Below are 27820 nucleotides of genomic sequence, written 5' to 3'. Positions count from 1 at the left end.
TAAGTGTACGTATCAAGGAGACGGAACTCCAATTTTCAGGTAAAAAAAAAAACAAACAACCTTTTTGTGATCAATTAACTCATAGCCCAAATGAAAAATAAAATTAATTTGCAAAAGACAAGATACCTTAAGTACAGAAAAGCTGTTCCTGACCTACTTCTACAACAATGGGAAGCTTATCTATTTCACAAGCATTACAAAAAGAGCCGTCTTCTTTCTGGCCCCACAGCTGTAAAACAACAGAAAAAGAAGTGATGAAAAAAAAAAAAAAAAAAAAAAAAGCACAGAACAAGCTCCACATTTACAAGTAGAAGAATTTTAACAAGGAAGGACACTTTAAAGCTTCAGTATAGTTTCTGTTTCATTCCTTCCACTTTTCCCTTTCCACATGAAGGCGTGCACACATGCACACACACATACACACAAATCCCACTTTGAACTCGAGTCAGCTTACACTGGAGTCAACATTCAGTAACTACTTTTACGCTGCTGAATGAAATGTTCTGTTAAAGCCAAGCATCACAAAAGCTGGCAGAGAAGTTTGCGTAGGCTTAGTTTAAGCATAAAATTCAAAAACTTAGTTATCCCCATCTGCATTTGTTCATTTAGCTTTGAACAATATTGAGTACTTCGGACCCTAAAACATTTGAAAACATAGTTCTTAAATGAAGATTTTGAAGTTTATCAAGCAAGGGAGTTAGTTTTCATCAGACCCTTCTTGATTTTCATGTTCTACAACGTGCACAGTGGAGCGCATTCAGACACGGAGTGTTGAAAACTGTTGGGAGTTGATATGGAATAACCCGTTGGATACACAGTTTGGTTTTGGTTTGCTTTTCTACATGTATCTTGCATTTGTCTAGTAGTTTCATTATGGGTAAATTCACCTGATGGCAAATAAATACTTTAAAAAGCTAGTCATAATTGCACCAAGGTTTAGATGCATCACCATTTACTCCATATATAGTGAAGGCCAAGACGAATTACCTTTTACGCTATGCAGGAACTGTTCCCAGGGATTAAGTGACATCAAACATGCCAACACCCAAATGAACAGCAGGACTGAAGGAAGATTAAGTGGTTTTCATAACAGCTTTAGCAAGAATTCGTAAGTTGCATTGATTATGCCCCAGGACAGGACAGAGCGATGGTAATTCAGATGAGCTCCTCTAAAAAGGTTGATCAATTTTCTATCACGTTCCAGCCAGATCTTCACAAAAACTGTTGAGAAGGACTGAAATTCACCACCAATTTGTGCTTGCATACGAGCTTTGACAACGTTCACTGGAAAAAACAAGAATCCCAGCATGGCACCCAACAGCCCTCCACAAATGAAGTCATTGACCAAATGAGTGCTGTAAGAAGTTGCTTCAGGCAGGCATTGTTTAATAGGTCCTCTCAGACCGAAGAAGAGTACATTACTCGGTCCATTTCGGAGCAGAATAGGCACCAATCCCCGATAATATTCTCTCATCCCATACACTTTCAGTACCTTGAAAGCCTGGTACGTGTTTGTAAATTTATCGTGGTGTTTGTAGTCCTGAAGCAAAGTCTGAACACGCTCGAAAGGTGTAAGAACAGCTTCTGTAGTCCCTGCAAGCACGGCTGCCATACTGCGCGTGAGGAGCTCAGGAGCGGTTGTGTGGCTGTGGAGCAAGGATGAGAAATCTTCATACAAGCCAAACATTAGAGCCAGTGTTGTTGTTTTCTGCATTAATGGAGGAAGGATGCCGCGGTAGAGATTTCTCATTCCATCCTTCTGCAGCTGATGTACTGCATCCTTTGTTTTCAAACCATACAACTGCTGTCGAAAGAGGACCTTTTGGATGGGAAAAGTAACTGCTATATTTGTGAAGGCTGCACAGTAGCCACATAGGTAATGTTTACCAGAGGTATCTGCAATGTCACTGCTGAGCTCTTCCTTGGAATCTACTGGGGCAAAACCTTCTGAATCCATCATACTGTTTTTCTTACTGTTGTATATCTCAGTCCTCTTTTCCTGCATCAAAAAGACAAGAAAAAACATGAGCAAAGCTGCAGGTGACCCAGCTTCTTTTCACGCTAGTGGTTTACTCAAACAACACTCAGTGACACTCAAGCTCAGTAACACTCAAACAGCCAGAAAAAAAAGCCCTTAAAATTTGAAGGAGAAAAGCAGTAAATGCAGATCTGTCCGATGCTGCGCTGTTTTCTACACAAGTCTCATAGGCCTCAATAAACGCAGTTTTTTCTCCCTGTAAATTTTCTAAGTAAAACAGAAACAAATTGGGAGGCAAACTGAGATATGAACCCTTCATGCACTCAGCATGGGCAACAAACAAGAGGAGCTGGAACCTGCACTGCAGTGGGAAAGCTATGACATAGGTGCCATCACTGAAACAAGGAGGGATGGCTCACACCCCAGTGTGGAGTGACGCAGTGTATGGCTAGAAAATATTCAGAAAGGATAGGCTGAGAAGGAGAGGAGGGGGGGTAGCCCTGTACATTATAGGGAGTGTTTTGATTGCCTAGAGCTCAAAAGGAGTGACAACAGGGTTGAGTGATTGTAGGTATGAATCAGGAAGAAGGCCAGCGAAGCAGATGTCATGGTGGGATTCTGTTACTGACCACCCACCCAGGATGAAGAAGCAGACAAAACATTCTACAAACAACTGAGACAAGTCTCACAATCGCTAGCCCTTGTTCTCAAGGGTGACTTCAACTTCCCAGATCTCTGCTGGAAATACAACACAGCAGAGAGGAAACAGCCTAGGAGGTTTCTGGAGTGCGTGGAAGATAAATGGTGACACAACTGGGGAGTGAGCCACCTAGGGAAGGCATCTTTTGCTTGTCACCAGAATAAAACTTTTGGGGGATGTGAAGGCTGGAGTCCATCTTGGGCACAGCGATCACAAATTAAGAGTGATTCAGAGTGGTGTCACATCATCCCCATGCAATGGTACAGGTGGGGGAAGAGTGGCTGCAGAGCTGCCTGGCAGAAATGGACCTGAGCTATCGGTTGATAGACATCTAACAAAGAGCCAGCAGTGTGCCCAGGTGGCCAAGAGGGTCAACAGCATCCTGGCTTGTATCGGAAATGGCATGGCCAGCAGGGCTAGGGAAGTGTTTGTCGCCCTGTACTCAGCTCTGGTGAGGCTGCACCTTGAATGCTGCATTCAGTTTGGGGCCCCTCCCCACAGGAGGGGCATTGAGGTGCTGAAGAGTATCCAGAGAAGGGCAACGAAACTGGTGAAGGCTCTAGAGAACAAGACTTGTGAGGAGCAGTTGAGGGAGCTGCAGTTGTTTAGCTTGGAGAAAAGGAGGTTCGGGGGAGATGTTGTACTCTATAATTACCTTAAAGGAGGTTGTAATGAGGTGGGGATCAGGCTCCTCTCCCAAGCACCAAGCAGTAAGATGAGGGGAAATGACCTCAAGTTCTGCCAGCGGAGGTTTAGGTTAGATATTAGGAGGAATTTCTTTACCGAAGGGGTGATGCAGCTTTGGAACAGGCTGCCCAGGAAGGTTTTGAGTCACCATCCCTTGTGATCTTCAAGGGATGTGCAGATGTAGGACTTACTAGTGTGGGTCAGTGGAAGACTTGTCAGTACTACGTTAAAGACTGGGCTGGATGACCTTAGAGGTCTTTTCCAATGTGAATGATTCTATGCACTAAAGCAGCCACACCTGCACCTAACCCAGTCTCTGTCACTCCTCCGCTGGAAGGGGAGCAGTGGGGCATGCAGATTTACTACTGCAGTGTGGAAAAGCGTCACTGAAACCAGCACCATGCTAACAGTACTACTCAAAAGTCCTTTCACAACTAGTTGGTTACAGTGACGGCAAGTGTGTGTGCCCAAGACATTAATTTTTCCCCTCAAAAGAAACCAATAAAAGAGATGTAGGAGGTATGCATCAACTGCATTGGCAATATGTACAAATCCATGGCTCTGTTACAACACCCTGTTAGTGCACAGGCAGTCCCCCTCACCCTGCAGGGCGCTCACGCAATGCTTTTCAACACCACGCTCCCTGCCGCAGGACTCCACCGCCCTGGAGAGTCCCCCTGGAGAGCGACTTCAGCGCACCCACCTACCTGCTGTGCTTCAGACAGCTGCAGGGCAAAGAGTACAGAAGAAATGCACTGGGCACCCGACACTGCTTTTTCAGAGAACAACGAAGCCCTTTACATTGAAAACCAACCTAAGCGACGTCGTGAGGTGATTTTTAAGCGTAAACGACCGACGCGGTTACGCAGCCCGACCACCCGCCGGGCCTGGCGCGTCCCCAGCGCCCAACCTCGCCGCTCGCCGCCCTGCCCCCCCCCCGCGCCCCGCGCCCCGCGCCCCGGGCACGAACCCTCCCCCCGCGCCCCCGCCGCAGCCCCGCGCCCCGGCCCCGCCTCAGCGCCCCCCCCCGCGGGGGCCCCGAGCTCCGCGGCGCCCGGCGGCGGGGCCGGCGCGGGCCCTGCCCAAGGTCAGGCCGGCGGCGCGGCGGCGGCTCCCGGCGGGGCCGGCGCGGCCCGGCCCGGCCCGGCCCGGCCCTGCCCGCCCCGCCGCCCACCTGCGCGCGTGCCCGCCGCCATGCCGGGCCCTGGGGGGCGCGGCCCCGCTCCCGGCCCCGCGGCCTCCGCCGTCCGCGCGCGCCGCCGCCGCCGTGTGACGCGGGGCGCGCGACGCCTGACGCGGCGCCGCGACGCGGGGGCGCGGCCGGGAGGCGGGGCCGGGAGGAGGGGCCTCGGGCGTGCTCTGCGTAAAGAAAAAAAGAGAAAGAATAAATAAAAACGGCAAAAATGTGAGATTTGGAATCCTCGCGGCAGCGCGAGCATCCTCTTAGTTCTGTGGTTTCTGCTCTTCAAGGCAGCAAAACGTGCCGTGGGGGACGCAAATGCGAAACGCGCGAGGTTTGTCTGGCTTCGCGGTGATTCTGAGCACGCAGATAACGACCGCGCGCAGAACAAGGCGTGGGAGAGGTCGTCCGATCACGTACCCGTAACTTCCCGACAGGAGCAACTGGAAGCAGAGCTCTCCAAGTGTGAAGCTTTACGCTGCTGTCGGAGGCTGAGGGAAAAAGGGCGATGGCTCAAACACTCCGCAGGAAACGGGGTGACCACGTTTTACATCGGCTCAGAAAGGCAGATCTTTTGGCAGCACTTTGCTGGGGCCACCCTGCTAGTAACCAGCTGAGGCATCTTTGCGACCATGGTTCTGACGGGGGAAGGGAGGGCAGACCTTAGCCACATGCTGTCCCAAATTCCAGTGTTCAGACTAACTTTATCTTCACCAGCAAAGCAAAGCTAAGGTTTGCTTTCCAAAGTTATCCTTCATCTTTATGCTGAGTAGCTTTGTGACCCTGATTTGTCCATATGTTCAGGAAGGACTTTCAGACATAAACTCAGACATTACTATTTTCTCCTTTTTTGGGGGAGAATTCAGCATGCATCCATTAAACATAAGATGTTTTTTTGTTCTTTTGTTAAGCTGATAGGCTATAGAGAACAATGTAAGCAGTGTGGGGTGCTGCTGTACTTGTGCAACCCTAATTCAATCGCTCATTGTCACAAGCAGAGTAGCAGCCCCCAAATGACCCACGCAGCAGCTAGCTGAGGGCACAATTCCCATCTTCCCAAGAAATCACAGGCCTATGGGAACCTTCCTTCACCACTTCCCAGTCTGTTTTCCATGCTGACTTTCAACAGGAATGCTTCACCACAGGTGAGGAGACAAGCTCAGAGGACTATGATGGAGCGGTGGCTGCTGGGCCAAGTGTGGTGTGCCTACAGCACGGGCTCACAGCATTTCTCCTACAGCACTCCAAGGAGGGCCACAGCTTTCTTGCCTGCCAGTTCTGCCTGCTCTGGCACGGGTCAGTCACCCAGCCAGCCACTGCCATGCTGTGCAGTCTCCCACAGGTAACCTACACAGTAGTTCTGGAGAGAAGAGCACAAGCTTTCTCCCAACCTCTCTGGTCGCTCCCGTGCACTCTCTAATGTCTAGGGTATACTCTCAAATAAGGCGACCCTTGACATTGAGCAGATAGAAAACACCTCTTCCTTCCTACTAGAGCATCTTTCTCCATAGTTACTGGGTTCCTCTCCTATTCGTCTTCCATTTTTCCAGTACTCCATTAATCCTCCCGTTTTCTGACAGGATTTAATCCTATTAACACACACTTCCCTGTCCATGATGCATAGAGAGATGAGTGCTTGACTGGGGTCATTAAGTCCCTTTAGGTTACCTATACTTTGTGTGATTCTCATCTGACAGAGCCCCTTTGGCAGGACTGTCCTGCTCTGGCCCAAAAATAAGATCTCATTGTCCCTTTCCCCAACAGCCATACTAACCTCATCACTTTCAGTAGTGAAGAACTCTGCTACTGTGGAGAACAACTGCTTTCCAAATTGCAGCGGCTAATAGCGAGACAGATTGTGGATGAGTCATTCTCCTCTTTGGACTAAATCAACACAGTTTCCCAAAACCAGGGATGCTGCTCTGAGACACTATCAGAGCTGGCTCTGCAGACACAGCAGTGATGTCAAGAGAAGCTATTAACATCCTCGTCTCTGCTGTGAGTGGCTACAAACTGTGGAAAAGCTCTTGCCTGCTTGGTCAGGCAACCATCTCTTTGTACTTCTCTGCTTACCGTAGCATTCAGAAGCAATCGATTTTCGGTCCAAGAATCCATGGTGTTGTCACAATGAGCCATGTCTGCCCCCCTTCTCATGCCACATATCAACCATCTGAAACTTAGCAGTAATGAGCCAGAACGAGGTAAAGAGTATAAACTAATTATCTCCGAATAGTGCTTCATACCCAGTCCAAGCAAGACCTGCTGGCTCTGATACACGCAAGACCAGACCCTAATGAGAAATTAAAAAAAAAAAAAAAAAAAAAAAAAGACTTGTTTCAGCTAGGTTAGTGTAAGTGGCAGAAATGCTATGTCTGTTCAGTATTTGTCTGTTCACACTTTGTGAAGACAGAATTACACTGAAACTTCTGGAGAAACACTTGGAGCTGAAATTGTGAATATATAAAACTTAGCTTTTTCTCCCCCTCTCTTTCTGTGCCCTCTACACTGCATTTGTGTCAAAAACGTAAAACTGGCCATGAGCTGACGATTATGTTGCCAGAAGTAAGCAGTCAGTGGAGCACTTGCAGTTTCAACCAGTATCCCCTTGCTCTGGCACATCCTACATCCTTTTCTCTCATAAAGACAGGAAGAAAGACAAAGGGTTTATTAGAGCTTTTTTTTTTTTTTTTTTTTTTAATAGAAGAGATCAGCAGTTTAACGAACACTGGTTCCAGCCCAACACTGTGACGTCAGTGTAGTAATGCTGGACAAACAAACACAATGGAGAAAAGCATTCCCGTGACTCTGTACGTGCAGGGTGACTGTTCTGAGGGGAACTTTTTCACACCTGCTCAGACCACTCAGATGTTTTAGTTCATCTTCTTGCGCTTCCTTTGGTTCCCTGATGTCTTTAGCGCAGGCAAGGGGAGAGACAGTGTGCCAAGCTTGTGGTTCTGATCATTCTCAAGTCCTGGCAGCCCTTTTGCCTTGGAGATCTTCAACCGCATGGCCTTTGCAATGTCCATTATCCTGGAAAACACCAGAGAAACACTATGTCAGTGGGGCAGACAGATCTTCTGGGACAGACACCATACAAAATACGAGCAGCCATCCACCTCATGGAGGGAAGCCACAAGCAGGATGTCTGCTCTGCGTCTCAGTGCCACCGTGGGGACAGAATCACAGAATGTTAGGAATTGGAAGGGACCTTGAAAGATCATCTATCTAGAAGCTGGAAGTATTTCAAGATTATGAGGCAGAGCTTTGCTGCGGAGGCTGAAATGCTACCAAACTGCACAACAACCTCAGAGAGCATAAGCGTGAGAGAGAGCACCCAATGGCCAGCTGACTCGGAAAAAATAATGCAGCTCTCCATTTTTCTGTGAAGAGATGTTACAGCTGCTGCTGCAGGCAGCCCATATTAGATTCCCAATGGACTCATCTTTCATATGTAGCACAATGGAGGGAATCTAATACAGTGAGAGCATCTCCCTTCAATTGCTGAAATTCAGCACCCCTACATGTGAAGGAAGGGTCTTGGCTGAGATCTGTAGTGTGATGGGTTTGGGCAAGAAGTCACAAGCCAGAACATACCTGGAGGTTTGTCAACAAACAAAGTTTGTCTGAGAGGAATCTAGCAAGGAAGTAAGTTATCTGGCCTTTGCTGGTGCCCTGAGAACACACAAGCCCCAGCACCCTCCCAGATGACTTTATGGCTTTGAAATACAAACAGATTCAGATGGGGAGAGATGTCAGGTGTTCTTCAACCAAACCTCCCACTCCAAGCAAGAATCATCCTGTGGCTAAGTGAAGTGTCACAGGGACATGTGCCTCATCTCTGTTTTTCCAACAAGTGATTGCCTCCCCCACCTTTTTGTCACTAGCATCCTATAACCTGTGCTCCCAGCTCCAGTACAGTGTTTAAGATCAAAACCTTGGAAAACCTGAAATTAAAAAAACAAAAACAACCAACTAACTTGTTTTAAAACAGATTACAAAAAAAAAAAATAAAAAAAATGGTAACCAGCACCAGCCAGCCCAGTTAAAATAGGTATTAGTTATCTAAGAGCAAAGAGCAAAATTGCAGAAAAAATCAGAAGTTGCTGCATCAGGTCTGACTATACAGTTTGCAAAACCCAGATGGGGCTAAGGGCTCTGGTAACTTTCAGTTTTCCTAGGATCTTGAGATTATGTCCCTCAACAAGAAGGCCCAGGATACTCTACAACGACTTTCTCTGTTGTAGGGAAGGGCTTTTGACCATTTGCAGCTCCTCTACAGCAGCATCGCCTCTAAAGAATCCTGATAGAAAAGACCAGTACGGTTGAGCTAGGCAGTAAATGTGCTTAAGAGTCACCATGACTCACAGAACAGGATGGGGTGGGACAGAGATGCTGAACAGCTACTAACAGGGCCACCTGACCCATTCCCAGACAGTATTAACAAGCTGCTTGTTGAGCTGATGTCTGCTTGTTGGGCAATTTCCCAGAAAGCTCAGCAGACTGGCTGATTAGTTCTGATCAGTTCCTGATTTATTCTTCAGGGACCAGAGAGATACTACAGTGCAAACTGTAATGAAAGAATTCTTGGAGACAGAGGAGCCGGAGGAGGCTCTGGCTGACACCTGCTGGCATAAGCATGCCTTGCAGCTAACAGCAGATACACCACTTGGCAGGGGAATAATTATGTTTCTACAGAAAATTAAAGCCTAGGGAGCAACTTTCCAAAAAAAATCTAACACAGCAAGCATTGTTTGCCCAGTTGCTTATTCTGCAAGCTTGTTTCTACCCACTCATAACCTCTACCCTTGGCTTGGCACTGGGAGGAGTGGCAGATACAGCAGAGGGACGTGCTGCAATCTAGACTGACTTTGACAAGCTGGAGAAGTGGGCTGACCAGAATCTCATGACGTTCAACAAGGAAAGTGCAAAGTCCTGCACCTGGGGGGGAACAATCCCAGGCATCAGGACATGCCAGGGATCACCCAGCTGGAAAGCAGCTTTGCAGCGTTTGGAGGCCTAGGAATCCTGGTGGATACCGTGCTGAGCATTAGTCAGGAACGTGCTGTCACTGCAAAAGGCTAACAGTATTCCGAGCTGCATTAGGCAAACTGTTGCTAGCACGTCAATAGATGTTGTCCTTACCCTCTACTCGGTGCAGGTGAGGCTGCACCTGGAGTACCGTGTCCAGTTCTGTCCCCTCTCCCCAAGGGAGACACGGACATACAAATGTGGTCCAACAAAGGGCCACAAAGATGATGAAGCGACCAGAGCACTTTTGTGAGGAAAGGCTGAGAGAGCTGGAATGGTTCAGCGTGGGGAAGAGGAAGCTCAGGGGGATCTCATCAATGTCTGTAAACAGCTGAAGGGAGGTTGTAAAGAAAATGGAGCCAGGCTCTTCACAGTAGTGCTCAGTGCCAGGACAAGAGGAAATGGATGCAAACTGGAGTACAAGAAGTTCCCCTTCAACTGTAGGAAGCACTTCTTCACTGTGTGGGTGACAGCACTGAAATATGTTGCTCAGAGAGGCTACGGAGTCTCTCCAGTTGGAAAGATCTTCAAAAGCTGTCTGGACGTGGTCCTGGACAACTGCCTCTAGGTAGCCCTGCTTGAGCAGGAAAATAGGGCCAGATGACCTCCAAAGGTCGCTGCCAACCTCATTCAGTCTGTCATTCTGTGGCAAATCCTTATTTCAAATACTATGGCCAACCTCTCCCCAATTCTCCCAGGAGCATGGGATTACTCCATGTTACCACCAACTTACTATCTGACTGTGAGACAAAAACCTGTTTCAAGTTTTCCTGTTGCAGTCTGCTACAAAGCTGAGCTTGCACTCAGACTGGTACCTAGCAGGGGCCAGAACTCTGCAGAAAGAAGGCGTATCAGGGACAGGAAAGTGAAGAGTGATGAGACTTGTCAGGGAAGAAATGGGGCTGGGAAGCATTTGGGTAGCTTTTCTGCTAGAATCTGCCCCAGTTGGCTGTTTGGGTGCTGCCCTCCTCAGTTTCCCTGCCTGCAATGTAGATGAATATCCTCGTAATGCACCTGAGGGTGCATTGCAATAGGCACCATCACAAAGCTTGAGATGTGTAACCACCCTCGTTTACAAGCAGTAGGGCTTGAAAAGAAAGCTTCAACACACTCAGAGTCCAATTATAACAAAAGGTTCTCACAGCAGGTAACACTGTGTAACACTTTGGTGCGAGAGAGGCTCCAGAGCTCTCTTCCCTGGGGGACTGTTTGTATGAGGACCGCGGGCATCTCAGCAGGTATGAACAAACATGATGACTCACTTGCTTTCATGGAGCTTCATGTCATTCTGCAGGATGGTGAGGTCTATTTGGAATTTGTTAATGTGCAGAGCCAACGCGATGACGTATGCTGCGATTTTAGTCTTCATTGATGCAGAGATTAAATTCTGGACACTGAAGGGCAAGAGGGAGAACACATGAAATATGGAGTGTTAGTGAACCCAAAACACAACCCCCATGAGGTACAGAGAGAACTGGAGCCTGTTAGCGATGGCAGACTTTTCCTAGACATGAAAAAAGAGCTTTAAGCAAGAAATATCCCTGTTCATGGGGACCTCAGACTTCTTTGTGCTTCTCACTAGCTGCTTATGTTTCTGTTCAAAAGCAAAAGCCTCTGGAGTTGTTTATTGCTTTATGGCCTTGACAAAATCACCCACTAATGACACTTCTGTCTCTCTGGCACTCTGATTCCTTGAAAGAGGAAAGCAAAGAGAAGCTGCTCTGAGGGTATTCAGTATAACTACTAATGGCTACTTAAATAGACAGTCCACACAGAGCAAATTTGGAAGCATTTATTTTGATTGCTCACCAATAGTTTGAGTCCTCATAGACAAATGCTCGCCCATTCGGACCCAGAATCTCTGTTAATTTCAGTCTGACTGCAACAGTGCAGCTGCATGATGGCTGAGCAACAGCAGTTACGCCTCTTCCATGCAGAGCCTGTTGACTCCTCAACTGCAGGAAAGGCACTGCGGCAAGAATTAGAATACTATTCACCCTTGCCAGTATTTTGGTGCTTCCTCTCAACAGGACGACTCAAAACATTTATCCAGATTTATCACTGCTTAGTTATAAAAGGCATCCATCATAAGGTAGCAACCAATGGCCATCTGGTCAAAGGCATCCTCCAACAGCTGCCTGAGCAAGTGTCTCTGATACTGCTGGAAAGGATGAGCTTCCCAGCCCCTAGTCTACTCCTGTCACGAGGTGATGACTTGTCTGACCTCCATGGCAGAGCGAGAACCCATCTTACTGCAACCAGCTTTGCCACTGCTGGCTGGGTAATGCTTGGGCAAAACTTAAGCAGAACTCTTCGTCCTGTAAGCATACATGTGCAATGGCATGAGTTTCTGTACATCAACCCGCACTGGTCTCAGCCCAGGGGTTAAGCAGCACAAATCTGTATGTGGTTTGGTCTGCGTAGGTCTGGAGAATTCAAGTAAGTTGGGTCTACTTCATGCAAAAGCATCCCTTTTATGTTATTTAAGCTATGCGAGGGTAAAAGAAGCACCATTATTTACTGCTCTGCCTCTGTCCCAACCCTACTCTGAGGTGGTGGAAGAGCTGGCACAGCTACCTGTCAGCTGCCTTGGTTTACAGTAAAAAATGTATGTGTAGACAGCTACCCATTTCCTCCATGCAGCTGAGTGAGCATATGTTCTCCTATCCTGCAATCAGGGAGCAAACTCCAGAAACAGACAGGCGTGCCATTTGGCCAGGCTAGCTAAATTCACAGGCACAGGCTTTTGCACACATGACTCTGCCTCTCCCAGTCACATTTTAGACTTGCACTGTCCACAGACTGTCAGTCATAAAACAGTGAATACACAGTCCAGGGTGCTACTCAAGAAGCTTCTGCTGTCTTCCATTTTGGTATATTTCCCAATAATGACACCATGGCCCTCCAAGCTCAATTCTGCTATATCTCAACCTCTAGAATATCAAAGCAAACAAAGTTCCTTACCTGCCATTGTTGTAGGTCAGTGAGGTGAAGTTCTTCATGAGTTTCCTGCTAATAATGTGTGGACATTCAGGACCCATCGGATCTAGGATAGAAAGAGCTTTTGCAGTGAAATAAGAGGCACGTACTCTTCCTCATAATGTCCATCAACCATCATAATAGTATGTTCCTGACTACAGCATTCATGACCTCTACCCAGGAATGCAGACAAACTAAAAAGAACCTGCACGCTTGATTTCTGGGTCTAATCAATTTTCAGGTAAGAGAGGGGCTCCTAACAACTTTTGTTGTTTACTGCAAATGGGATGTCCCACCTCAATACGAGACAGATTAAAATAAACATGTACACGTGCAACTACACAAACCTTTCTTTTAATAGATTCCTGTCTCTTTACAGATAGTCCTGTCAGATAGATGATTAAAACTAAAACCACATTAACAAAGTCCTATTAGCACCAAACTAGTCATTTTCAACATCCATTTCAAGCCTCCTCAACTAACTCCTACAGGATGACTCCTTTGTCTCCAGCTATGCAGGAAGATCTCCACAGACAGGCTTACCCTTTCCTCACACATCATTGCCCTACCTAAAAAATGCTACCATTGGAGTTTTCAGGACTGAGAATGAGAATCACATACTAGAGTTCTGTGAAATATACCAAGACCTGAAAATCTCAACCAAAATATTTTGTATGGTGTTTTTGAAAAAAGCAGTTCCTGCCATTTTACTGGGATTCACACAGTGAGCTGTGAAGTAAGGGATAATGAAAACCCTGATACTGAAGAGAACAGAGAGATATATAAAGTATGTATTGTGTACTGTACACCTCTTGCATCTGGAATGTAGAAGCTAGATGAGAGAGCTGACAGTTTCCAACTTCCCTACTCCCAAAGTAAAGCTTGAAAACATAAAACATGTCTGAACTACAGAAACCATAATGTATCAATAAACAAAAACAAATCTCAAATTCCACTCTAAGAAACCTTATCTCCTACAAAGAGGATCTCATGGTGCCACTCTGATGTGTGACTGTTAGAAAGGGACTGAAAAGGATTAGACATCCATCTTCCAGCAGATGCAGACCTAATACCCGACAACAACATGCAGATCCTCAACCTCACCATGACATACGTTGAACTAGAACTGCTGCAAGTGGCTGCTTATAGAACAGCTAACTCTGGGCAGCTGTATTGTTTTCTATTGCACTCATTGCAAACCAGGTTCCAGCATGTAGCTGAAAAGGTGAAGAGCTGAAAACTGTCTTACGCTTCTTCTTGATGACTTTCAGGAAGCTGAACTTAATAAGGATGTCCAGGAACCACAGGCATCGGGCTTTGTGATCCCTGCTCTTCTCATCAACAGGGAGGAACTTCAGCTCCTCTAAGACAAAGGAGCAATGGCTGAAGAGGAAAGAGAGAGAGCATGAGGACCAAAGAACCAGGGACTATCTTACTTACCCGAACAGGACACAGCAAACCCTTGACTGCAATGCACAGCTGTTTTAGGTTTTTAGGTGACTCACTGGAACAGGTTTCCCAGAACACGGACAACCAGAAGTTCACAAGGCTGCTCTTTGAGTACATTTTCTGTGCCCACAACATTCAGCCAGGCCTTTTCAGTGTGCAGCCACTGTGCAGGCCCCTGTATTGTAGGATCTGCAGGCTCACTATGGGGCACAGACACTTCTACTTAGGCATGGGCAGATGGGAAGCATAGGGAGTTTGTTTGCTTACTTTGTTTGTTGCCCAGTAACAGGACCTAACACACAAAGTGTACTTCTGTGTCAATTTGCCAAGCCACAGCAACTTCCACACCAAGACAGTAATGACTTGCTGGGGACAGTGTCTGGCCACAGGTATACCATTCTCTGCACAGCTCCATGGTCCTTTTTGTACAAACTTGCCTCCGGTTCCCACTTTGGATTTATCCCCTCTCTTCTTCTGTAATCAGTTCCCAAAAGGGCAGTCACACTGTAGTGCACACCACCTCCTCTCCCGTACAGCTCCCTCCATACTCCACAAAGGCATGGAGCTGCTTGTTTGGGTCAAATGTCTTCCCTCTGGACTGGAAAGATCAGCCAATCAATACCCATATGGGGGAGCTGGTCCCATACTGGGAAGGTGGTAGCAGCTGCCATCCTGCACCTCAGAACTGCAGTTTCTCAAGGCCATCCCTAACTATTAAAAGGCTGCTTGCAGCAGTATTACCTTTTCTCTTCTGTTTTCTTGGTGACTTCTTCTGGAGTGATGTTAATAAAGGCTGCTGCTGGACCCTTCAACGCTTCAAACTCTGCTGGGGATAGAACTGGAAGGATTTTAAAGAAATTCTAAAGTAAAGAACATGAATACCTTCTCTCCTTTCTGGTAAGAGCAGCCCATAATAAGATGTACTCTCTTCACTCTTGCCATAGGAATATGTGGGGAAGGAAAGTGGGGAATGAAATTATAAATAAGCAGGATGTAATAGCAAGACTTGGAAGTTGACCAATAAGTCTCTAAAGGGCTGTGGCTCAACCACAAATCATTTCTCCTACGTTTCTAACCTCATTACTACTCTTAGCTGAAGTACTTCCAGCAGGGAGGGGCATGGCATCCTTCTATTTGTAGGAAGGAGGAAAGATAGTAAACTTGCAGGCCCTAAGTGTCAATGCAGTATGCCCCTGCTCTCTCAGCTTTTTGTTTGATGCCCACAGCCTGGAGAAGGGTCACAGGTCAGCAAGAGAGCACCCGAAGAGCAGCGCAAAGGAAGTGCACCCACCGCAGCCTGTAAGTCAGCTTCACTGGGGGCCCAAACCAAATGTCTCTATGCTAACACAGGTAGCATGTGGAATAAACAAGAGTTAGAGATGTATGCACAGCTGCAGGGCTTTGGCACCGGCATTATGAAGACGTGGTGGGATGCCTCCCATGACTGGAGCGTTAGGAAGGAAGGACAGGTACGGGAGGGGCCATCGCCCTCTATGTCAGTGAGCAGCTGGAGTGCCTGGAGCTGGGTCAGCATCACAGAGATGTCAGGGACAGGGAACATTATAACAGGGGTCTGCTACAGACCACCTAATCAGGAAGACCAAGCAGAATGAGGCTCTCTATAGACAGACAGAAACAGACTCACGTTTACAAGCCCTGGTCCTCATGGGGGACTTCAACCACCCTGGTAACTGTTGGAGGGACAGCAGAACAGGGCAGAGGCAATCCAGGAGGTTCCTGGAATGCACTGATGACAACTTCCTTCTCCATGTGATAGAGGAGCCAATGTGGAGAGGCGCTATGCCAGACCTCATTCTTACCAACAAGAAGGGCTGGTGGGAAACGTGAAGCGCAAGGGCAGCCTTGACCACTGTGACCATGAAATGGTGTGGTTGTGCATTCGGAGGGCAGCAAGTTCGGAGCACAGCAAGCTCGCTATCCTGGACGCTGGGAGAGCAGACTCTGCCCTCTTCTGGGATCTGCCTGGTAGAGTAACGTGGGACAAGGCCCTAGAAAGATGTTTGATATTCAAGGATATCCACCTCCTCCAAAGTCAGTAGCGATGAATCCCAACAAAGAGGAAGTTGGGCAGAAACACCAGGAGGCCTGCATGGATGAACAAGTAGCTCCTGGCCAAACTCAAGCAGAAAAAGGAGACCTACAGTGGGTGGAAGCAAGGCCAGTAGCCTGGGAAGGATACAGACACACTGTGCGAGCAGACAGGGATAAGGTGGGAAAAGCCAAAGCCCTGTTAGAATTGAATTTGGCCATGGACATCAAGGGCAACAGGAAAGGCTTCTATAGGTATGTCAGTGATGAAACTAGGACTGTGGAAATCGTGGGCCCTCTCCAGGAGGAAACGAGAGACCTGATTATCTGGTATATGAAGAAAGTTGAGGTACGCAATGACTTTTTTGCCTCAGTCTTCAGTGGCAAGAGCTCCAGCCACACAGTTCATGTCTCAGAAGGCTAAGTCAGGGACTGGGAGAATGAAGAACTGCCCACTGTAGGAGAAGATCAGGTCTGAGACCAGCTAAGAAACCTGAAGGTGCACAAGTCCACGGGACCTGAGGAGACGCATCTGCGGGTCCTCAGGGAACTGGTGGATGCAGTTGCTAAGGCACTGTCCCTCGTATTTGAGAAGTCGTGGCAATCCGGCGAAGTTCTCACCAACTGGAAGAGGGGAAGCATAACCCCCATTTGTAAAAAGGGAAAAAGGAAGACCCATGGAACTACAGGCCAGTCAGACTCACCTCTGGACCAAGCAAGATCATGGAGGAGATCCTCCTGGAAACTATTCTAAGGAATACGGAAAATAAGGAGGTGATTGGTGACATCCGACATGGCCTCACTAAGGGCAGAACATGCCTGACAAATCTGGTGGCCTTCTACAACAGGATTAAAGCATTGGTGGGCAGGGGAAGAGCAACTGACATAATCTACCTGGACTTATTCGAAGCATTTGACACTGTCCTGCACAACATCCTTGTCTCTAAATTGGAGAGACACGGATTTGACAGATGGCCCACTCAGCAGGTAAGGAATTGGCTGGATGGTCGCACTCAAAGAGTTGCAGTCTACAGCTCAATGTCCAGGCAGAGATCAGCAATAAGTGGTGTTTGTCAGAGATCAGTATTGGGACCGGCACAATCTAACACCTTTGCTGGCGACATGGACAGAGGGACTGAATGCATCCTCACCAGGTCTGCTGATGACTACAAGCTGTGAGGTGTGGCCAACACGTTGGAGGAAAGGGATTCCATCCAGACGGACCTGGACAGGCCTGAGAGGTGGGCCTGTGCAAACCTCATGAGGTTCAACAAGGCCATGTGCAAGGTCCTGCATCTGAGCTGGGACAATCCCAAGCATAAATACAAGCTGGGCAGAGAATGGATTGAGAGCAGCTCTGCGGAGAAGGACCTGGGGGTGCTGGTGGATGAGAAGCTCACCATGAGCCAGCAAAGTGTGCTTGCACCTCTCCTATGAAGACAGGCTGAGGGAGTTGGGATTGTTCAGCCTGGAGAAGAGAAGGCTCCAGGGAGACCTTTTAACAACTTTCCAATACCTAAAGGGGGCCTACAGGAAGGCTGGGGAGGGACTCTTTCTCAGGGAGAATAACGGCTTTGAACTCAAAGACAGTAGATTTAGGTTAGATATAAGGAAGGACTTCTCTACTCTGAGGGGGGCGACACACTGGAACAGGTTTCCCAGAGAAGTTTAGATGCCCCATCCCTGGAAGTGCTCAAGGCCAGGTTGGATGGGGCCTTGGCCAACCTGGTCTAGGGGAAGGTGTCCCTGCCCATAGCAGGGGAGGTGGAATTAGATGGTCTTTAAGGTCCCTTCCAACCCAAAGCATTCTACAATTCTATGAAGGTTCAGCTCAGTGCTGCCACGTGCCTGACTGCACTCTCTCCCACATGCCAGAGTACTGGCATCAAGCATACAGAAATCAGAAACCACACTCTGCTACTGAAAAAGATACTGTCTTCAAACTTGTAAACATGTTCCGGTTTGTCGGCATCTTCATGACAGGGAGGCAAAAATACGGACATGTTCTGTACATCGTCTTGGGCCACATCTTGGATCAAAGCTTAGGAGAGAAGTAGGAAACAAAATGGCATTTAGACCATGCAGACAAAAACTGAACGAATATGACCACACCCAAATACTTTATTGAAATTCAAGTCAATTTGGGGGGAGGAGGGGAGGGTTGGGTCAACACAAGTTTAGTTTAAGTGGGAAACAGAAGCTGAAATGGAGTTTTAAAGACTTATCTCACTGGGAACAGTGACAAGGAAGGGTCACAGCTCTTTCTCATTTTGTTTGGTTAGTGCCATGTGTGGGTACAGAAGGCATTCTAGGAGGCTCAGAGAGGCTGAGAGTTTCTAATTTGCCTGTAATGTACTCAGCATGCTGCCTTTTAGCCTGGTGTCATCACTTCTGTAAGAACTTTCTACTCTGCTACTTTAGATTCAGAAATGCTGCTCCGGACTAGGCAAAACTGGCTGCTGCTGCTACACCTCTGGCGTCTAGCATGAGCAGGAGAACATTGTTTTGACACCCTGGGTTCCATTGGACACCATCTGGCCCAGCACAACACACAGAGTACAGTGCATATAACACAAGAACTGAGAGCTTTCATGTCAATGAGAGCTGACCAGTTTTAGTAGTCTCTCTGGCACAGGCTGCACAAGGCGACAGAGATGCAGCCTCACCAGCACCAATAGAAGGGGGTATCAGCTGTCCTTGAAACATGAGCTCAGTGTGATACTTGGGAGAATTTTTCCTACAGTAGTGGCAATAACTAAGACCATGGCAGGTACTTTTTCCTGCCAGCTTCTCCATAGCAGAGGACCAAGTCTATCAGACTGACTCAAGACAGCACTTGGGATAGCACATGATGGTGCTGGGACCCAGAATAAGGCATAGACCATTTTCCACACACACGCCACTGTGAAGCCAGAGTACAGCTCACCTTAATGAACATCAAGCATCTCTTTTCAAGCCAGGTGATTTTACTGCCTTTATGCCTCTAAGTGGACTTCCAGAACACTGACAAAATATGGGCAGAAATGGACACTGATGACACATGGACCTTCCCTTACCCAGGCAACTCCCACACTAAGCCTAGCAGGATCAGAACGAAGCAGTTCCTTTTCCACCAGAATGACCTGTGATTTCCTCAGCACGTGCCAATTTCAGATGTTAAACCAACAGCTTCATTGCTTACTACAAGAAAAACCCTTTCTTCTTCCTGCCATACTTGGCAACAAACAGACAGAAAAGCACATCTAATTTTCTTCAGTGACACCTCACACAACATTCTTACCTGTTACTCCTTTTGCATCTATAACATTTGCTGCTGCTTTTGTCACAGCTGTGTTAAGAACATCATTGCCCACTGCGTTCATTCGTCGAGAATTCAGCGCTCGCTTCTGCTTGCTGGTGCCAAAGGCCTCAATGCACAAATCCACCTGTGCATGAGAAAGACACAAAGGACTACACACTGCTGAACTCAGGACGCTTTGCATCCAAGAGGAAAACCCAGCTAACCACCGTTTATCCTACATTTTTCAAGAAAATTTCAAACATATCACTGGAACAACCCAACCACGTAACAAGCACTGCAACAGAGGAGAGGAGGGTAGGAAGTACCTGGAACTGTAATCAAGACTGAAATAATTATCAAAATGCTGCTAACGCTAGGCACTAGTAATGTGCTGTCTCAGACCTTGAGTGCAGAGAAAGAGGGCTGAACCCGCACATTTACACTGCAGTAAACGAAGCATCTCAGTCTCAGACAAGTATCTGTCACTGTCAGCTGGATAACTGTAGCAGAATGTGGTATGGGGTTTCAACCTTACCTTCTCCCTGAAGGATTTATTCTGGTAATCCTTTGTGTCATCAGGTATTACATTATCTATAAAAGAACAAAAATTAGTAGGCTTGGCTTGCAGCAGCTGGGAAAGCACGCGTGTTTGGCACTCCTTAAGCTCTAAGCCATCAATAAAAGACTAGCCTAAGAATTCTATGGGACTTTGTCAATTAAAGAACACAGTGAATGAGTATGGACCTGGATCAAAGAGGGAAAGGCAGCCCAATTTTTGCTACAAAGTCTATGAGCATGATGCATAGATGGAAGCAAGAGTCATGTCCTGTTGCACAGAAAATAGATCCCTGAAGACCATATTCTTCGGCCAGGTTATCCTCCTGGCTTCAGTAATAAAAATGTGTTCTGCTGAAGAAAAGCTGTTTTCTTTTTCAGTGATTCAGTCCCTTGACCTGGCCATTTCCAGGCTTCTCTCAGCAGGGCCTACATAGACAAGGCTGCATTTGTTCTGAGCAGTGATAACTTGGCTCCCAGCTCTGGCAGTCCATCCCTCCCATCCCTACTGCTCCCTGCTTAAGCCCCGTCCTAAATTTCAGCTATGACCTTCCTTCTCCCTCTGTTTATCATGCCATGCTGTGCCTTAGAGGGAGTGTGTAATGTATCCTCCTTCCTCCATGCTGAGGGGATATGGCAGAAACAAGTAAGAAAGGGTAGCTGAGGAGAAAACAGAATTCAATGCTGTCAGTAACAAAGCAATCGATAGCTGAATGTATACCTGTTTCTAGGTCACTGTGACTATGGTGCTAGGGTTAAATACAGTATCTTCCTACCTGACAGCAAGGGCTGCATGTTGAATATTTCAGCATTGTAGACTTCCATTTGCCCCGAGTCCTTGTTTAACACACCAACAAAATACCTGGGGAGAACAGGGGCAAATTATTAGCAAGAGACAGCCCAGTGCAAGTGATGTTTTAACATGACATGGGGCAGAGTTACATGTATTACACATCTCCTGCCAGTTCTTTTGCATTGCAAATACCAATTTTCTAAGAAAATTCAGAGTTTCAGTCAAAAAAACAAAAAAGTTACCTTGAGGTAATACATTTATAGACATACATGTTTTCTATACATGCACAGAGGTGTATATATATATATATATAAAAGACTTGTTGCTCTAGGTAAATGTATACATCTTAAATCAACTGACTTAGCTTCACAATGCACAGATCAATTGTACGTGCCTGAGTGCTAGTTACTACTTTCTCCTGTCTTTTCTAGTATGGTAGGTTTGTAGTATTTCTAGTATTGGTTTCACATTGCTTGTAAAACTTGTGTTCCCTGTGTATGCTCCTCTGCTTACTGCAAGTCACTGTGAGCCTAAGTCCTCATAGCTCAGAACTGAGCAATAAGCAATAAAGTATTCACAAAGACAAAATTTTGTTGCAAGTATTTACTCAAAAAGTAACAATTTACAACAGTCCTGAAACTGAACTGTACATTCCTATGCTGTCCAATCCTTTTTGTAGCAGTTAGCAAGTAGCAGCTGCAAAATGGCAGAATGTATGCCAGCTGGTATTTCCAGTTCAGAGTTTTCCTTCCTTCTGCTTAAAACAATTTTTACATTAAATCATACTTTGGTTTGACTATCAGACCATTCCTATGGGTCTACTACTAAGAATATGTAAAACAATCATAAAAGCCTAACAGCTACAGTACTTTCAGCAGTATGTCCTACTTTATACAATTATGCTCAGTATTTCTGCACAGCCTGTATGTTGGAAACCCCACAAAGTTGTCATAGTATTTCTGCTTTCACTGAAAGTTTATTAAGGTAAGCTTACTGTCTGGCAGGATTACACCTGTACAGAGATTCACGGATTTATGTAATTTTGTTTACGTGCTTTTGCAGACAGGAATGTGACATCAAATTCAGAAGTTTGTTTACCCAATTTATCAATAGACCTACAACCATTGCTAAAAGTATGCTCCACTTCAGCATCAGAACTGAAATCATACTAAATTCCACCGTTTCACTTAAGGATTCTTAAAAATGTTCCTGACTAGCAAATCACTTTATTTGGTATTTAAAAAATAGGATTTATTCCTCCTTTCAAATGTTGGTTTATTAAGAAATACCACAGAGAAGAGACAGGCAGACAAATTGAAATGTGGTACCTTTCATAAACTTAGTTAATTCAGTTGTATATACATGTGCATGCTACCTTCATATGCCAAGTTTCCCTGCTGTGCCTCTTTATCTCTCTCAAAAAGCCCTATGAGCAACTATGAGCACACTTGTCAGGAATGGTCCATGGTGTTCCTACCATTATTTATAATAAACAATAAAATGAACACAATTTCAGCTTGTTTCATTTTCATCTGTCTTGTTTACAGTTGTTTCCATTCTGCTTTTTGCCATTCCACTTTCTTTAGAAGCCTCGTCTGTTCGCCCAGAGGGGTCGTTCAGCTTTCTTTGATGAAGGTGCAACATTACCTTTCTGAAGAGTTTCAATCGCTTCATGCTCTAGCACCTCTGATAGAACCAAAGGCTCCAAATGAATACTGCTTTGTTCACTAATGTCTGAACTAACGGATTCAGGTTCATTTCTTTTTCTCTGGAACTGCTCAAAACTAACATCTTCATCCAATGTTAGTTTTAATTCCTTTGCACTGATTGCTGAAACTGTAGTTTCACCCAAGTTTTGTACTTTAGTCTGGTGAGTCGAGACACCATCATCTGAACTTTGGCAAGTTTTCAACTCACTTTCAGCATGAATATATTTTTGTTCTTTGTCTACTAACTGTGTGTTACTATCTGAATCACAACGTGCTCCTTTCTCTTGCAAAGAAATCTTGGAGATGTAATCACGGAGTTCCAAACTGGGAACATTTTTTGTACCTGAGAAGGATGAGTTTTCTTAAATCTTTTCAACTGATGCAACTTTTTTAGTTTGATTTCTATTGCATTCTTTTGTTTCCTCTGAAGACTTATGCTCTTGTTTGCAAAATAATCCCAAACTAGACTGGGTTCAATTTGCAGCTCCACAATGATATATTAGTGAGCCAAGGCAGTACAGAACACCTGCTCACTTTCAACTCCCTCGGATACTTGTTCAGCAGTTGGCAAATCTACAGAAACGTCCTCTATAATAACTTGACAAGTGTGAGTATGGCTTTCACTCACATGTGTGGCCATGCTATCTAAGCCAGAACCATCAGTCAGAAAATCACAGTTAAGACATGGTACAGTCACACCTCATAGCTCTCCTGAATGCTTCTTGTAGAACCGAAATCTTTTACTTGGACAGGCACTGAGAAAAATCATCATGTGATTCGCACAGGCTTTGCTATAGCTAGTATCATATCTGCATAAATTACAACGGACATATGTAGGAAAGTGGCTTGCAAAACCTTTTATTTCTGAGTAACGCTCAATGCACTTGTGAGCTCCCAAACAATACCTTAGATTGTGCAGTGCTGTATTCATAACTTTTTTTTTGCTGCTGCTGTTGGTCCATGCATTTTGCTTCTTCGATGTAGTTGTCGGTTTTCATTTTGCTTTTATTTGTATTAAATGTTATGATTTCTAGTGGTTGTATTTTTAGCTTTAGGTGATAGCTGAAATGTGGATGCACTTATACTAACAGAAGGTCCTGACTGAAGAGATCCAACAGATGCTCGAATAGTAACCATTGTTCCAGGAGGCAATCCTAACTGTTTAGGTTTTCTAAATGTTTGGTGATGCTGAGTCTTGTGATCCATTTTTTCTTTGCAAGCCAAAAACTGCAGTCTGCACTAGTGCAACAGTATATTCCTTTTTTCTGATGCCTCATATAATGATGCATGTATGGTGCTCCGATTTTTATTACTTTGAGGCAAAATGGGCACAGCAAACGTTTTGTATTCTCATGAACTGTCCTGAAATGTGTTTCTACATCAGAAAATGTATCTGAGGATCTGTAGCTGTATACCTGGCAAACATACAGCATTTCACCTGGCTTATGATTGTCCTTCATGTTGCAAAAGAACTTGCTCTGTTTCAAAGGATAATCCACGGCTTTTACAAATATTAGATGTTTCGTAAGGTGTGTGTGTACTTTCAGTGTGGCACTGCAGCTGGAATGGGGTGGGAAACTGATGGTAGCAGTGCTGGCTGGTGGTGTGGCTTTCCCAGATTTCACAGCTCTGCTTCTCAGGCTCGAAGTGATGCTTCACATGGTTCATAAACCTTATGTTATTTTTAAGAACTTTCAGACAGTTGAAGCACTTAAATGTTTTACGAATCTTCTGCTCCTGTTGTGCCTGCTGGGTATCACCTTCACGTTTCCCATAATAGAAGTTGTTAACTAACATGATCAATTTTCCTTTCTCAGATTCATTGATCTTGCGTGTTGTACTCAAACATTCTGTTTTGGCCACTCGCAGAAAGAAATTATTTACCGTATCTGGACAACAATACTTCACATGATTTTTTTTTTATGTATGCTGGACCGGTGGCCCAGTGTGGTACTGTGGAACTCCCGAGCTCTGTCTCACACCAAACAGTATACCAGATGTTTTATCCATAATGGAATCTTGATTATTACAGGCCGTGTTGTTACAGTACTCACTGGCCTGGATACAGGTTGAGCCACTACAGGAACTGTGATATTTCTTGGTACTGGCTGTGTCATCATTGGATTGGTTACAAGTCTGCTAGCAGGCTGTCTGCTAACAGAGCAGGCCCACAGAGGGATCTGGGGGTTGTGGCTGACAGCAAGTTGAGTATGAGCCAGAAGTGTGCCCTGGCAGCCAGGAAGGCCAACCGTATCCTGGGGTGCATCAAGCACGGCATCGCTAGTCCGTTGAGGGAGGTGATTGTCCTGCTCTGCGCTGGTGCAGCCTCACCTGGAGTACTGTGTGCAGTTCTGGCCACCGCAGTACAAGAAGGACATTAAACTGTTGGAGAGTGTCCAGAGGAGGGAGACGAAGATGGTGAAGGGCCTAGAGGGGAAGACGTATGAGGAGCGGCTGAGGGCACTGGGCCTGTTCAGCCTGGAGAAGAGGAGGCTGAGGGGGGACCTCATCGCAGCCTATAACTTCCTCGCAAGGGGGAGTGGAGAAGCAGGCACTGAGCTATTCTCCTTAGTCACCAGTGACAGGACCCTAGAGAATGGTGTCAAGCTGAGGCAGGAGAGGCTTAGCCTAGACATCACAAAGAAATTTGTCACTGAGAGGGTGGTTGTACACTGGAGCAGGTAAGTAGTCACTACTTCCCCAGGGAAGTAGTCACTGCACCAAGCCTGTCGGAGTTGAAGAAGCAATTGGACTGTGCACTTAGTCACGTGGTCTGACTTTTTGGGTAGACCTGTGTGGTGCCAGGAGTTGGACTTGATGATCCTTGTGGGTCCCTTCTAACTCAGGATATTCTATGAATCTGTGATAAGCAGTGCCTTCTGCTCTAGAAAATGGGTGAAACAAGTGCTGGCTGAGGATCTGGCAGCAGTCATTGATTTTTCCCACTCAGAGTAAATCAGACTGTTTGCTCAGCTGTGGTTCCTGCTTTCACACCAACATCTGCAGCTGTGAATTCAGTCTTAGGCTGACAGCTGCTGAGATCTATGAGAATGGGTACACTGCAGGAAATTGTCATGAATGCAGGTGAGGCAGATGTGGGAGGAAACAAACTAGGTTATACGGATAAGGTGGAAAAATTAGAAGGGAAATCAAGAAACAATGTAATTAGTTGTTGCCTGCATGTCTGGTGATCCTGAGGCATATGCAAACCTAATGACCAACAGATAATCTCAGTTAGCTTGCCTTGTTAGTTTCCATAGCTCAGGATTTTCAGCGGTACAGGCAGGTACCACTTAAACAGTTAAAACTCTCTCTGAATACTATCAAGTGATGTGAAGTGTTGAGAAGTAGGAGTGCCAAATCTGTATAGAAATACTGCTACATTGGTGCACATGTCACAAAACATATAGAGCATTATCTGTATTCAGTAAACTCCTCTCTCCAAACTCAAGAAGAAAAAGCTCCTTGAAGCCTTGTTTCAGCTATGCCATCTTAAGACTGCTGAACTCGAAGGGCCAGCTCTCTAGTCTAGTTTCAGTTCTCAGACAGAATAGACTAAGCTTAGCATCTTCTGAAGTACTGTCTGCCAGGGATGCAAGTAGTTCATTGTAAAGAAATTATTCAGAAACCATGAGCACTGGAACACTAATGTCTGGAAGCACCTCCTCTTCCTACTGTTTTTTACAACTCTGCTCTTCACTGCCGCACTCTACCCATAATTTAAGGAGTCAGAGTAGTGAGACTCCTGAAGCTAACAGAGCATCCAGTGCAGGACGAGTCGAGCACATTCAAAGAGCAGAGCGCATCGCACCAAGAGCCTGACACACACATCAAGTACATTTCAGACTTCTGTAGGCTAGTAGGGCAGTAATACGCATCAAAGGAAAAAAGAAATACCTTTGGGTATAACAAGGCAGAATTATTTTGTCACTCTGCACATTGAAGAGGATCTTTGTGCAGAGTATAAGAAAGGTCTCATACACAAAATACTTCTTAGGAGGCCAGTGGGATCTGTCTCAAGGCTACAAAGGTCACCTTCCTAAGCCAGGACATGTAAAGGCTGGTGAAGGACCTGGGAGTGATGGTGGATAGTTGGCTGAATATGAGCCAGCAGTGTGCTCAGGTGGCCAAGAAGGCCAACGGCATCCTGGCTTGTATCAGGAACAGTGTGGCCAGCAGGGCTAGGGAGGTGATCGTCCCCCTGTACTCAGCTCTGGTGAGGCCGCACCTCGAGCACTGTGTTCAGTTTTGGGCCCCTCGCTACAAGAAGGACATCGAGGTGCTTGAGCGGGTGCAGAGAAGGGCGACGAAGCTGGTGAGGGGCCTGGAGAACAAGTCCTACGAGGAGCGGCTGAGGGAGCTGGGCTTGTTCAGCCTGGAGAAGAGGAGGCTCAGGGGTGACTTTATTGCTCTTTACAGATACCTTAAAGGAGGCTGTAGTGAGGTGGGGGTTGGTCTATTCTCCCACGTGCCTGGTGACAGGACGAGGGGGAATGGGCTAAAGTTGAGCCAGGGGAGTTTTAGGTTAGATGTTAGGAAGAACTTCTTTACTGAAAGGGTTGTGAGGCACTGGAACAGGCTGCCCAGGGAAGTGGTGGAGTCACCATCCCTGGAAGTCTTCAAAAGACGTTTAGATGTAGAGCTTAGGGATATGGTTTAGTGGGGACTGTTAGCGTTAGGTCAGAGGTTGGACTCGATGACCTTGAGGTCTCTTCCAACCTAGAAAGTCTGTGACTCTGTGACTTCACCAATGCTCCCTATAGCCCCGTGCGGTGCAGCCCAGCCAGCTGCCGAAATTCTCTCTGTGCACACTGCGGCCTCAATGGGAAATTCTGACACAGGGTTCAGGAAAGCGACCAGAGACGCAGCATCCGCGCCGTTCCTCCCCTTCCACCTGCCGCAGCCCCGCCGGGTAAGCCGTACCTGCACAGCGAGCTTCCCCTCGCAGCGCCGCTGCCGAAGTTGCTTCCCACGTACGCCAGCCGCTCCGTCTGCGAGACCTGAAGCGCGGAGGCAGCGTTACCCGAGCACGGGGCTGAGCGCCAAGGGGCGGGGCGGGGCGGGGCGGGGCGGGGCTTACCACGATGCGGCGGCGCCTCCCGCGTGGGCTGGCGGCGGCGCTGCTGCGGTAGAGGCGGAAGCGGAGGGCGGCGGGGCGCCGCAGCTGCCCGTTGGCGAAGGTCACTGCGGGCGGCGGGGAGAGGCCGTCAGGGCGCGGCGGGCGCCCCCCCCCCCGCCCCCCCTCCCCCTCCCGCTCCCCCTCCCCTCCCTCCCCCGCCCCTCACCCAGCAGCGCGGGCTGCTCCGCCTCGGGGTCGCCGCGGTAGCTCCAGGTGGCGGCCGCCATGCCGCTCGCCGCCCGCCGCCCGCCAACCGCCGCGCGCCTTGCTGCCGAGTAAGGGCGCCGCCGATTGGCCGCTGGGCCAGGCGGAGG

At 46.9% G+C, this 27820-nt stretch overlaps 2 protein-coding genes across 2 annotated transcripts; both read right to left on the bottom strand.

The window, feature by feature from the left end:
• Positions 1-287: 287 nt before the first annotated feature.
• SLC25A51 (solute carrier family 25 member 51) lies at positions 288-6160 on the bottom strand. The gene is made up of 3 exons (XM_032206350.1): positions 6037-6160; positions 4540-4724; positions 288-1999 (listed from the first exon to the last, which is right to left on the bottom strand). Exons 1-3 carry the CDS (start codon positions 6158-6160, stop codon positions 1085-1087), a joined length of 1224 nt encoding a protein of 407 aa, XP_032062241.1. The 3' UTR covers positions 288-1084.
• Positions 6161-7219: 1059 nt separating this feature from the next.
• POLR1E (RNA polymerase I subunit E) lies at positions 7220-27740 on the bottom strand. The gene is made up of 12 exons (XM_032205817.1): positions 27673-27740; positions 27468-27571; positions 27311-27387; positions 20662-20747; positions 19866-19921; positions 19331-19475; positions 17984-18091; positions 14743-14839; positions 13802-13935; positions 12538-12619; positions 10836-10967; positions 7220-7575 (listed from the first exon to the last, which is right to left on the bottom strand). Exons 1-12 carry the CDS (start codon positions 27731-27733, stop codon positions 7416-7418), a joined length of 1242 nt encoding a protein of 413 aa, XP_032061708.1. The 5' UTR covers positions 27734-27740; the 3' UTR covers positions 7220-7415.
• Positions 27741-27820: the final 80 nt, after the last annotated feature.

This window comes from Aythya fuligula, chromosome Z (assembly GCF_009819795.1).
Source record: "Aythya fuligula isolate bAytFul2 chromosome Z, bAytFul2.pri, whole genome shotgun sequence".
Classification (NCBI taxonomy): Eukaryota; Metazoa; Chordata; class Aves; order Anseriformes; family Anatidae; genus Aythya; species Aythya fuligula.
This window is presented reverse-complemented; position numbering and strand designations above follow the sequence as displayed.